The sequence below is a fragment of the Metopolophium dirhodum genome, chromosome 1 (genome assembly GCF_019925205.1).
Source record: "Metopolophium dirhodum isolate CAU chromosome 1, ASM1992520v1, whole genome shotgun sequence".
Classification (NCBI taxonomy): domain Eukaryota; kingdom Metazoa; phylum Arthropoda; class Insecta; order Hemiptera; family Aphididae; genus Metopolophium; species Metopolophium dirhodum.
The window spans coordinates 141,384,409-141,397,344 of NC_083560.1; the positions used below are offsets into that span (position 1 = coordinate 141,384,409).

General features: G+C 31.3%; 1 protein-coding gene across 1 annotated transcript; it reads left to right on the forward strand.

Annotated features, from left to right (window-relative positions):
* The first annotated feature begins 3,510 nt into the window (after window positions 1-3,510).
* On the forward strand, window positions 3,511-5,572 carry LOC132932910 (uncharacterized). The gene is made up of 8 exons (XM_060999257.1): window positions 3,511-3,580; window positions 3,700-3,863; window positions 3,925-4,074; window positions 4,160-4,565; window positions 4,653-4,825; window positions 4,990-5,161; window positions 5,223-5,386; window positions 5,456-5,572. Exons 1-8 carry the CDS (start codon window positions 3,511-3,513, stop codon window positions 5,570-5,572), a joined length of 1,416 nt encoding a protein of 471 aa, XP_060855240.1.
* The last annotated feature ends 7,364 nt before the right edge of the window (window positions 5,573-12,936 follow it).

The following is a 12,936-nucleotide window of genomic DNA, read 5'->3' on the forward strand; positions in this document are numbered from 1 at the left end:
TCCGTGCCATTAAGAAAGTATGTGGTTAAAATTGGAGTTAAAGATCTGGGGAAGAAAATAACGTTACACTTGAAAGGTTTAGGGTTAAACCAAAATGAGAGACCCATTCTGTAAAAATGTCTAATTCACTCTGAAGTAGGGTGGAATCTGAAGGGGACCTAATTTTATAAAATATCTTTATATCATTCGCATACAACAAAAATGTTACTTGGTTAAGTCTTGTGGAGATAGAGTAAACAAAAAGTGAAAATAGTAATGGGCTTAGGTGGCCGCCCTGGGGAACGCCAGAAGTTGTTTCAAATGTTTTTGAAGAGGAGCCCAGTATCGATACGAATTGGTTTCTTCCAGTTATGTAAGATTTAAGCCAAGATAATAGTGGGTTACCAACTCCCATGCTTTCAAGTTCGTTTATTAATATATTGTGACTGACAGTGTCAAAAGCCTTCTTAAAATCCGTTGTTATGGTATCGTTTTGATAACCAGATTCGAGGCATTCGGCAATGAACGTCGTAAAAATAACACTGCTAGTGATGGTAGATTTTCCCGGGCGGAATCCATGTTGCTCTTCAATTAAAATATGATTAAAACACCTTTTAATATTACAATAAACTACTGATTCAAATAGTTTAGCTAGATGTGGTAAGATTGAGATTGGTCGATAATTGCTGATTAAAGACGGGTCACCAGATTTGAGAATGGGGGTAATTGAAGACATTTTCCATACATCGGGAAATATACCATTATCAAAGGCGTATCTGTATAAAAGATAGATTGGGAATGCAAGTGAGTGGTGACAGTTATAGAGCAGACGAGCAGAAATGCCATCGGGTCCGTTAGAATTATTATTTTTAAGAGTCTCTAGAGCGGTGATAATATCTTTAAGAGAGAAAGAGGAGGTAGATGGTAGTTCGAAAGGTAAGTTTTGTGATAAATACAGGGTGTGGGACGGAGTTGGTTGATTATGGACTGATGAGAAGTATTTAGAGAATAGGCTGGCAGACTCATAGGGCTAGATGTTGACATTTGATCGAGTTGGAATGAATTTGGATAGACTTTATTTTGTTTTAAATCCCTTACATATTTCCAGAAAAATTTTGGAACCTGGACTATTGTCCGCTCACCTCTTCAAGATAAAACCACCACTTGCCAGGAGGTTACAAAGTTGATTCTGGAGTATTAGCACCGACTCAACGGACTGGGCCCCGGTTATGATATCGTCTACATATGATTGGGACTTTAACACATTCTTCGTGGCTGGAAACTTAGCTCCTTCGTCCGCTTCTAGCTGGTGCAACACCCGGATCGCTTGAAATGGCGAACACGCAACCCCATATGTGACAGTGGATAGAACGTATTCTGCTAACGGATCCGACGGACAATCGCGCCATATGATGTGTTGATATTGTTGGTCTGATTGAGATAGCTTGATCTGTCGGTACATCTTACAGATGTCTGCTGTGAACATGTACCGTTGTAAGCGGCATGACATTAACAATGTGGAAATATCTTGTTGTAATTTTTGGCCCTTGAACACAATGTCATTCAACGCTGAACCTGATGACGTTCGAGCTGGTGCATCAAATACGACCCGAAGTTGGATGGAATCATTCACGGATTTGACTACCGCGTGATGCAGGATAATGTACTTTCCAGGCAATGTGGCAAGATGCATATGACCAAGCTTTATGTAAGCATCCATGAACGCCTGGTACTCAGCGTATAATTCGTCATTACCCTGTAATTTGCGCTCTAAATTCAGAAAACGAGATAAGGCCACTGTACGTGAACCACCCAAAATACATGCGTCTGACTTGAAAGGAAACGTTACTATGTATCGGCCTGACTCATCCCGTTGAGTTGTCCGAACAAACCAATCTTCGCACTTCTGCAATGGAATTGGTTGTACTACTGGCTCTTCAACTATCCAGAACCGATGGAGCAATTTATCCAGTGACGGCTCTGTACGCACCGTCAGACTGTTTGGTGAGCTTTCAGTACCATTACGGCAATAGGACCTATGAATATCCACCCTAAACGTGTCTCGAACGCTGACGGAAAATCTGGAGTATGATGCACACGACTTTCGTCCGTGAAGAGTTGGTTGTAGATGTCGGTTAGGTTTCAACAAGAAATCGATGCGCCCTGGACGATCAAAAAATGGGTCAGCGAACTGCAGGGCGGAGTAGTGCGAGCGAATGCTTGAATTAAGCCTCATGGATGGTAATATTCCAGTGATCTTTGTTAATACAATTGGCTCGCATGAGTATTCCGGAGAAGTGGTGGAACTCGCTGTGAACAAACATGTTACTACTCCTTTTACCCGAGAAATTGGTGTTTGTGACAGTCCCACAATGCCAATAGCGATGTGACGTCGTGCTATCACGGAAAAAAATAATTTAGTAATTGTTAATAGTTGATCATAGTTTAGTTGTGTCACCTTAATAATAGTTAATCCAGATTCCTAGTTAATTGTCGTTACCAAAACGATTAGTAATATGTATCAAATGATTTTAGTTGTTTATATTATAGTTGAGTTAACTCAATATAAAGCTGCTTAAAAGTATAATTATTTTATTTGTTTCACATTACCAAACAATATAGTTAAATCAATGTTTTTAAGATTCAACTCTATTAATTTAGTTGTATATTACGGGAGATTCTATTTTTAAACTTTCAATTGGGTAAATCCGTATTCGTATTCCTACGCCGCGCGCCGTTTCCGAAAACATGTTAGAGAAGAGTAGTACCATGGAATAAACATGAACAAAGCGCGGCGGATGCCGGACAATGGACATAATATACATTTTGCACGTGATACCTACGTCTAATTGTCTTAATTTTTCTTATTTCTTTTTTCAACCGTTTAAGTGTTTAACAGTTTCAATTTAGCAGATCTTTTAACATTGTGAATTTGTGCTTCAGCAGTCAGTACCACGATCTTATATAACACATACGTAGGTAAGTGTAATTTAATTATTGTTGACTGTTGTATAATTTTGACTTTGACTTGTAAAACATTATAGTAATATAGGTACTCATATTAGTGGGTAACTTATTAATTTACTGATTTAATAATTAAATATCATAGTTTATATAGTACCTAGTACCTACCCATGCAACGAAAGAATTATTATCATCTTAATCACAAATTTTAAAATATGAAAAATAGCATTGCGATTATCATCGGGCCAGTTTAAAATAACACAAATTTCTATAGGTATTAGATTTTAGAACTTTTTTCTTTTGGGTTATGTTTTTTTCATTAGAATAAGCACAATTCACCAGATAGTTAGTTAATGTAGTTTGTTGGACAACTAGAGTAGTACTATTTTTCCTATTGTATAATACTTATTTGTAATACAAGTAATTAGTAGTAGTAATTATCTATATGGCTATACCTATAGGTAAATGATTACATAATTTTTAGTATCATTATTTATTCAAGTTTAAAATATGTTATATGGGTAGTTATTGGAAATTGAAGATTACTTATACCTAATTGATTTCACAATGAACAGTTGGACTGTTGATATTTTGAAGCAATGGGAGATGCCCGAACATGTTATCAATAAGTTTAGAGGTAATATTTTGTAGGCAAGCTTTCTCTATTTAATTTAAAAGAAAATGTATGGTCTCTCTCAAGTTAAATTAACAATATTAATTCAATTATTACTATCCAAATTAAATTATTTTTTATAGAAGAAGAGATAGACAAAATAACCTTTCTAGCCCTTACTGAAAGTATGCTTAAAGAATTAATACCCAAATTAAAATTAAGAGCTATATTATATTCAAAAATAGTTGAATTAAAAGAAGAACAATTTACAGTACACCTCAACGACACAAATGTTGCTCCAAACAAAGTAACATAAAATTTGGCCGTTATTAATACTTGTACTTGCTAATATTTTATTTTATACAAAGGACGAAGAGTTTGTTAATTTGATTAGTCAAATAAATACCATAGATATGATACATGATATTACAAATTTTGAAATAATGAATGAAAAGGAAATGGATGGAATAGTAATTGATAATAGCTTAGAATTGAGCAGTGATGAATTTTTAATACAGGTTAACTATTTAATTATTATATTTTATATCTTCATCAACCATTAACAAATAAGGTTTCAATTTTATTTATTTGCTGAATTTATAGGATATTCCATCTTGTAACAATCGCATTAAACTTATTTTGGAACAATCTCAAGAAGGAAAAAATGTTTTAAAGTTTTATCAATCATCTAACAATTTTTCATATGTTGTAAGGAACAAACTCGTTCGATTAATAATTGATTATGAAGTTACACATAGTCCAGATCAAAAACTTTCTATGAATCACTTACTTCAGTTATCCCAAAGTATTGTACAGATTTTCCCCATTGAATCAGAAAGTACATATTTTATTCCTTACTTAAAAAATAAAGAATATGTTAGACCAACAAGAGGGAAATTATTTGACCGGTATTGCAATTTGACAAAGGATATCAGAAAATTAAATTTCAGCCCATCTACAACCACAGGTGAATGTTTCTCAAATACCCCAGTAACTGCATTCAACCAAGGTTTGTTAAAATAAAACTAATAACTGTCTACACTCACAGGAAAAATGTGATACATTATAGAGAATTTCAAATATTTTCTTTTCATAGATATAAACGATAGTATCTTATGGTTGAAAAACAATAGAGAATCCATGGATATTGTAGTTAATAAATGGACAGAAACGTTTAGTTTAAGATATGATCAAATGTTAAAAAGTAACAAACAATTGAACTATTTTCTTGAATATCCTGCTATAAGTGGTCCTCTAGGGTATAAGTTGGTATGCACAACATTATAGCTAAATAAAGCAAAGTTAAATAAAATTATAAATTTGTCAATAATAATAATAATTATAATTGTTTATTTCTACCTACCTAAGCAAATTTAAATAAAATAAGAGGGTTAATAAATACAAAATTAATCTTAAAAATATTTTACTTTCAGATTGAAATTGATTTTAATATATTGCAACCAGAAAAGCAATTAAAATTGTTTGACTTATTTTCCATTTTAATTGAGTGTTTGCTAAAATATATTAAACACTTTAAATCGCAGCTTGAAAAAGAAGCAAGTTATCAAAGATTTTTAAACATTATTCTTACCGAAAATAGACAAGGTAAGGAGAACCAAAATTTTTACATTTTTATTGAGATCTATAGTTGAATTATTTATTTTAGAGATTACAGTTGCGATTTTAACATACCTACCAAAAATTTTTTCTTGTGTCACAATATGTGTTGCAAAAACCAGAATTGTGAATAACAACAAAATAGCAAAAACATTTGATAGCCGGAGATCATCTAACAGAGAAATTTCCGAAGGTTTTATTTGCATAATAAAGGTATTGTATAAAATAAATAATACAATAATAATTTAATATGGTCATAAAATGAAAATTTATAATTCACAGAATGCTATAGAACTCCAAGAAGTTTATTTAAATAAAGAAAATAAAGCATCTACTTTTGGATCATTTTTTGAATTTTCACTGCTCGAAAAACGTGGAAATGTGGAAATCCCAGAATAAAGTAAAATAATACTTATAAATATGCTAAAATATTTTGAACTATTATATTATAGTTAAAATATTTAGTTTGTACGAATGTTATAGATATTTATATTTTTTTCACAAATTATTACTTAGAAATAAAAACAAAAAATCAAATAAATGTTTTCAATGCAAAATTACGTATTTCAGTACTTGTAGATATAGTGTATAATGTATAATATATAATATATAATGTATAATGACCTTTATATTGTAGACAATTTAGCATAAATAAATAATATTTGGCACAATTTTTATATAATTATTCAGTGACTGCTTGACAATGACTAATGAAAATGGCGCACGTTCTATTTCAATAAAACAATATTAGTCATGACTGAAGACAAAAATGTTTTGTTTTGACTACGCTTTATCAGTGTTTGTGTTTTCCATAAAATATAAAGGTTTTATTTTTGATTAGTCATAATATAGCGACTTATTATTAGAGCAAGAACTTTCATGCACTAAAAAATCATCAAATATGCATTTAAAAAGATGCACTTATGCATCAAAAAATTAAAAATATGCGGTTAAATATGCCCTTAAAAAAATTAATTTTATTATTATTCTGTATAAGTTTTAACTAGATTTATATTATTAAATTGATTTTGAATCTGTTTTGAATGTTGGATCCCATTATTCTGCACATAATAAAACAAAAAAGGTATTTAAAAATAATTGATGAATTATTCTCAAATATTTACCTTACCTAAATTAGAATTGCACTGAATTATTAACATTTGTTTGATATTTTCAAATAGCAGAGAACGTCTTTTATCTGTCAGCAGGTTCTTATATTGCGAAAAACTTCGTTCGACGTCCACTGACGTGATCGGTGCATATTTGAAGTAAACCATTTCACTAGCATTTAAATCTCCTAATTCATCAATGTTTTCCTCAGTGCCATTTAAAATATTTGAAATTATACGAAGCGTATTGAAACCTTTGTTTTTCTCTAATACTTTTTTAAGTTTTTCCACTACTGATTTTATACTCATCGATTGTGTATCAATTATGTTCATATCGTCTATAATTTTGTTTAAAAACGAAACTTTAAAACACACGCGGTGAATGTTCTAGAACTAATGCGAATCTAATCTACCCACTGACTGTAGACACTTGATACTATCGTGTTTATACCACGTACCTACTATTCGTTAAAAATACAAAAATAGACATAATAAATACCTACTGACCATTATTATTATTTCAAGATAACGTTTATCTTTATCGTCTTTATGAGTTTATAACAATTGTTGACCTTAGTTTATGAAAAATATTCACCAAAGCGCTTGATTTTCGACAAACCATCAAAATATGCTCTTATAATCAAAAATATGCCCCTTAAACCAAAAAATGTCCAAATATGCAAAAATATGCACTAAAAACCTTGAGTATTTCATCATAAACGTTATGAAATGTATTTTGTACTTAACAAGCATACGATAAAGTTAACCAGAAAAAATATGCAAATGCATGAAAGTCCTTGCTCTACTTATTATTAATGATTTAAAAAAAATTAAAGTGTAAAATATTTAAATACTAAACTATTTTGTTTTCATTTTATACTACATTTAATAATTAAAGATGCCTCAGTGTTATAAATGTTTTTTAATTATTAACACTTTTGATCAATTATTTTTACATATTAAAGTGTATCATCCACATGACACTACCCCTTTTAAATGTCCCAATCGTAGCTGTCTTACTAGACAAATCGGAAAAAAATATTTTTTCACTTGATCGCCTACTACACTGCGTTATCGCAGTTGAGAGCCGCAAAAGCGATTCGTCCATACCACAATGTAAAAACTGCCAACGCTTCCAACATACAAAAAATTTTTGTAATCTTCCCCCTAGATGCGTCAAATGCCTAGAAAACCACCACTATTCTGAATGCACCAAAGACATAAACACCCCACCTACATGCGTCAATTGCAATGAAAGTCATCCTGCTAATTATCGAGGTTGTAAAATTTATAAGCAAATTAAAATTAAAAATAGCTCCAAACGTTTCAGGAACGCTCCTAAACATATAATGCAATCGAGCAATGTAAACGATAATAATAATACCAAAACCCCAGCCTATACTGTCGATCACATAAATACCCAAAATCAAGACCCAATCCAAATAACTCAAAACTTAAGCAACACTCCAACCTACGCCGAAAAAACAAAAAATAAAACTAATCAACATCAAAAAGAAGAAATCAACAACTCAAATATCACTAACGAGCTTATAAAGTCATTAATGCCACTAATCAGCTCACTCATCTCACAGATTATTAAAAAAGTTATCGAAAATCTACCAGCTCTATTAAATAATATCAATGTCGTTTAATAATTTAAATAATATTAAGCTAGTTATCATAAATTGGAATGCCAATGGAATTAAGCAAAATCGTAACACATTTGCAGCGTTCTTATCAGCACATAATGTCGATATCGCGTGCGTAAGCGAAACACATCTAATCGCTAATGACAAAATTAAATTTAATGGGTACACCACTTATCGCAAAGATAGGCTAGCGGTACGACCATCAGGTGGTGTCGCTATAATAATTAAAACAAAAATTAAACATCAACAATCATATCTACCTACATTGAAAACTCTTGAAGCAGTAGCAATATCTATTTCAATAAATCACTCAATCACAACAATAATTAGTGCTTACCAGTCACCTAGCTTTCAAATGTACACAAATGACTTTGACAAAATATTAAATAGCTATCAAAGAATTTTGCTAGTTGGTGATCTAAACTGCAAACACACGACTTGGAACTGCAAAGTTACAAATGCAAACGGACGTAAATTATTCAATTATCTCTCAAACAGTTCCACGATAATGTGTGCTCCAGATACACCTACCTACTTCCCATATGATCAAAATAGAAATTCTGATATATTAGACGTAATTTTACAAAAATCGATTCGTTTTTCCATTCACCAAGAACCACTATACGAACTCGATTCAGACCATTTGCCTGTAAAAATTACAATAGATGCATCTCTATCATTTTCAACACCCACCCGTAAACTTATCACCGGCAAACCAGATTGGGAAAAATTCAAACAACATATCACTCAAAATCTAATTATTCCCAAAAATATTTCGAACATTCCCAACGCAGATAATGCGGTAAAACATTTACGCGAAATCATTTGCCAAGCGGCCGACACATGCACAGCAAAACAAAACACGATAACAAATTACAGTCCTAATCAACTTCCCCATACAATATTAAAATTAATCAAATCAAAACATCAAACGAGGAGACTCTGGCAAATACATAGACTACCGCAAGATCGAAAAAAATTAAATTATCTAACAAAAAAGGTTAAAAACTCACTCGAAGAACACAGAATTAACTGCTATCAAAAATATTTATCTACAATCCACCCTGCTGACTCTAATTTATGGATTGCAACCAAAAGATTAATCAAACCGAATACCAATGAAATCCCCCCCTTAAAAGCGGGAGATGCTTATCTAAATACAGAAGCTGATAAATGCGAATTGCTTGCTCATACTCTCGAAAATGCATTCACTTTAAACAGCTCACAAGATAACTCTACAAACTATCTAGTCCAACAAAAACTTAATGAGCCTGATATTCAACCACAAAATATTTTACCATACTCAAGCCCCAACGAAATCTTAAACATAATCAAAAAATTACCAAAAAGAAAATCACCCGGACACGATTTAATCACTAATACTATCCTAAAAAATATTCCCAAAAAAGCGATAACATATTTGTCCATCTTATTCAATTCCCTAATAAAAATTGGATACTTTCCTACAGAATGGAAATTGGCCACAATAATACTGTTCAAAAAACCAGGTAAAGATAATTCTAATCCCAGCAATTACAGACCTATAAGCCTACTGTCCTCAATTTCAAAAATATTTGAAAAAATTATTCACTTAAGGCTTACTAATTACTTAAATGCAATAAATGCTATCCCTCATTTCCAATTTGGATTCAAATCAAACCACTCCACTGCTCAACAACTTCTGCGACTAACGGAGCATATAAATGATGGATTTGAAAAAAAACTACATACAGGGGCAGCCTTCTTAGACATAGCCCAAGCCTTCGATCGGGTCTGGCACGACGGACTTTTATATAAATTAAAAACATTAAACACTCCAACCGCAATATATAATCTAATTAAATCCTACCTCTCCGATCGCTGCTTTAAAGTTCGAATCAACGATACTACATCGGGAACAAAACAAATTAACGCAGGAGTACCACAAGGTTCAAAAATTTCACCTTTACTTTTTAACTTATACGTCTCGGACTTCCCTACAACAAATAATACTGAAGTAGCACTATACGCTGATGACAGTGCTATATACTCAAGCGCCAAAGACACCGAAACAATAACCCAAAATATTCAAGCCCACCTGAATGAAATTCAAAAATGGGGAGATAAATGGAAAATTATGTTAAACCCTCATAAGAGCACTGCGGTACTCTTCTCCAACCGACGCCCGAAAACTCCTGGTAACTTAAATTTGTGCGGTAATAATATACCTTGGTCACCTAAAATAAAATACCTAGGTGTAGTTCTGGACAGAAAATTAACTTGGAATCCTCATATCACCTCCAAACTACAACAAGGATACCAGAGGCTAAAAATACTATACCCATTGATCAACCGACAAACTGCTTTAAGCTGGAGATGTTCTCTTTTATTATATAAACAAATACTACGACCGTTACTTCTATACGCAGTCCCTGTGTGGGGAAATTGTGCAAAAACCCACATCCACAAAATACAAGTTTTCCAGTCAAAAGTTTTGAGAACCATTTCTAATGCTCCTTGGTTTGTACGAAATGATGCACTTCATAAAGATTTTCAGCTACCCACAATAACAGAGTACATAAAAAAATTAACTATCAACTTCTTCGATCACATCAATTATGCTCATAGTGCGAAATTCTATAAACTAAGTGACCCACCTTCTGTACGCCGACTCAAGCGTGGACGCCCACACGACCTATTGTTATAACTATTATTTATTAATATATTATTATTTTTGTTTTTTTTTTTTCTTTTTTTCTCTTCCGTTTTGTAAATATTTTAAAACGTAGTCGATAGTTTCTATTTTTACTAATAATTTTTCTAATTATTACTAATTGTTATATTTTTTCCAAATGTTAAAAAAAAAAAAAAAAAATGTATCTAATCACACTAAGTTAAGATGACATATGTCAGTAAAACTTTATTTTAATAAAAATAAAAAAAAAATAAAAAAAAAATGTCTTGAGATTAATTGTCATAGAGTCTATGATTCTCTTAAATCATTTAAAAAACACACTAGAGTCCATTCTAATAATCCTATAAACGTTCATTATGCTTCTACATTTTCACCAAACCAACCAACTAATTCTGTTCAGCCTGTTGACATAGACCCAAATATTTTTCCAGCTGTTGAAATTTCAACTAAAAACAATCAAATTGAAGATTTTGAATTGTGTGTATATAACAAAGCTTTGTGTTTATTATCCAAGTGGTATGGTGAATCTGGAGTACCTCGAAATAAAATTCAATTAATTATTGATGATTTCATTGATTTTATCAACAATTTTTTACCACAATTAAAAAATGAAGTATTAAATACATTAACCACATTTCAACCACCTGGTGGTGACATTATTTTATCTAATATTTCTTCAATGTTTGATGTGATGTGTAATCCTTTTAAAAATTTAAAAACTGATCATAAGCGTTTTAAAGTGTTAGATGAGATGGGCATGTTAGTTAGACCTAAAACCATTCATGTTGGAAATCGAATGAATGATAAACTACAGAATGGATGTGCAATTGCAGAAAATTTACCAATTAATATATATAATGTACCGTTGCCTATTTTATTTAAAAGGTTTTTAAATTACCTAATGTTTATAATACTATGATAACATATACAAACAAATTACTAAAAGAGACAAATATTGTACATAATTATATTCAAAGTGAATCATGGAGAGAAAAAATTGAATTACATCCAAATAAAACGCTATTTCCCTTTGACGAGTTTGAAACAAATAATCCGCTTGGGTCCCACAGAGGAGTTTAAAAATTAGAAGCAGTTTATATATCTATGCCAGTGTTTCTCAACCGGTGTGTCGCTGAGCAAGTCCAAATGTGTCGCGTGAAATACTAAAACTAAATGACAAAATGTCCAAACATCATTAACACTATTAATTATTTTCAAAAATTCATAGGTATTTGATATAATTTCCACGATGAATAAAAATAGATTATCAGCTATCGACATAAAATAAATTTTATTATTATCGTAATTTTGAATGATTAATCGCGTTCGAATCGCCTATAGTGTGTAATCCCTTCATCAATCGATAAATGTTGGTTTTTCGATATTTTCGTTTATTTTTAAACAGTGAATACGTATAGTATATTTTATTTATACTGAAAACATGCACTGTATCTATAACTCACTTTATTTGTATGCTCAGTTGTCATTTATTTCTATAGTCGAATAGACCTATTTTCTTAATTTACCAACAATAATAATTTTTTGCTACTAATTAAAATAAAATGGATACATTTTTGATTAAAAAAATACAAGTAGTAAGAGAGAATACAGATGAAGACAATTTGGAAACAGAAAAAAACTCGTCACCTTCTGTAAATGCATCGTCAAGTTTTAAAGAAAAATCAGAAAATCCTTCTAAAAAATTCAAAGGTAAATATCGTCAATACAATTAAAATTATTTAAAATTAGGATTTTTTTGGGTCGTCGACGAACATTGTCCTATAACTTATTGTTTTATTTGTGACGAAAAAATAGTTTAAAAACCACACATCTTTCATTAAAAGAGGAAGAAGAACTTGCTGAATTAAAAAACTATCGCACTCTTCAAATGAAATTTAATGAGCTCGAGCTAGGTCAATTTTGGATTTACACAAAAAAAGAATATCCGAGTTTAACAAAATTGGCTCATTCCGTAACATCATATTTGTGCGAGGTAGCTTTTTCTGCTTTGAACGAAATTAAAAACAAAAAAAGGGAAAGATTAATTAATGTCGAAGAGGAGTTAAGAGTCGCCTTATCGAAGATTTCTTCACGGATTGATACATTATGTAAGAAATATCAGTCACAAATTTCTCATTAAAATGCCGTTTTATATTATAATTTTCTTTGTTGTTTTTAAGTTTATATATTATTAACTAATTATTATAAATATTTAATACTACCTATTATTCTTATTTTTTTTACTATGTGTCGCAAAGTATGAAATATTTTAATAGTGTGTCGCCATTATACAAATGTTGAGAAACACTGATCTATGCCTTCATTTCCTCC

Coding starts and splice junctions, on each gene's coding strand:
- LOC132932910 (XM_060999257.1), top strand. CDS start 3,511: ATGAACAGTTGGACTGTTGATATTTTGAAGCAATGGGAGATGCCCGAA. Junction 3,581..3,699: donor TGTTATCAATAAGTTTAGAG/GTAATATTTTGT, acceptor TATTTTTTATAG/AAGAAGAGATAGACAAAATA. Junction 4,826..4,989: donor GTCCTCTAGGGTATAAGTTG/GTATGCACAACA, acceptor TTTTACTTTCAG/ATTGAAATTGATTTTAATAT.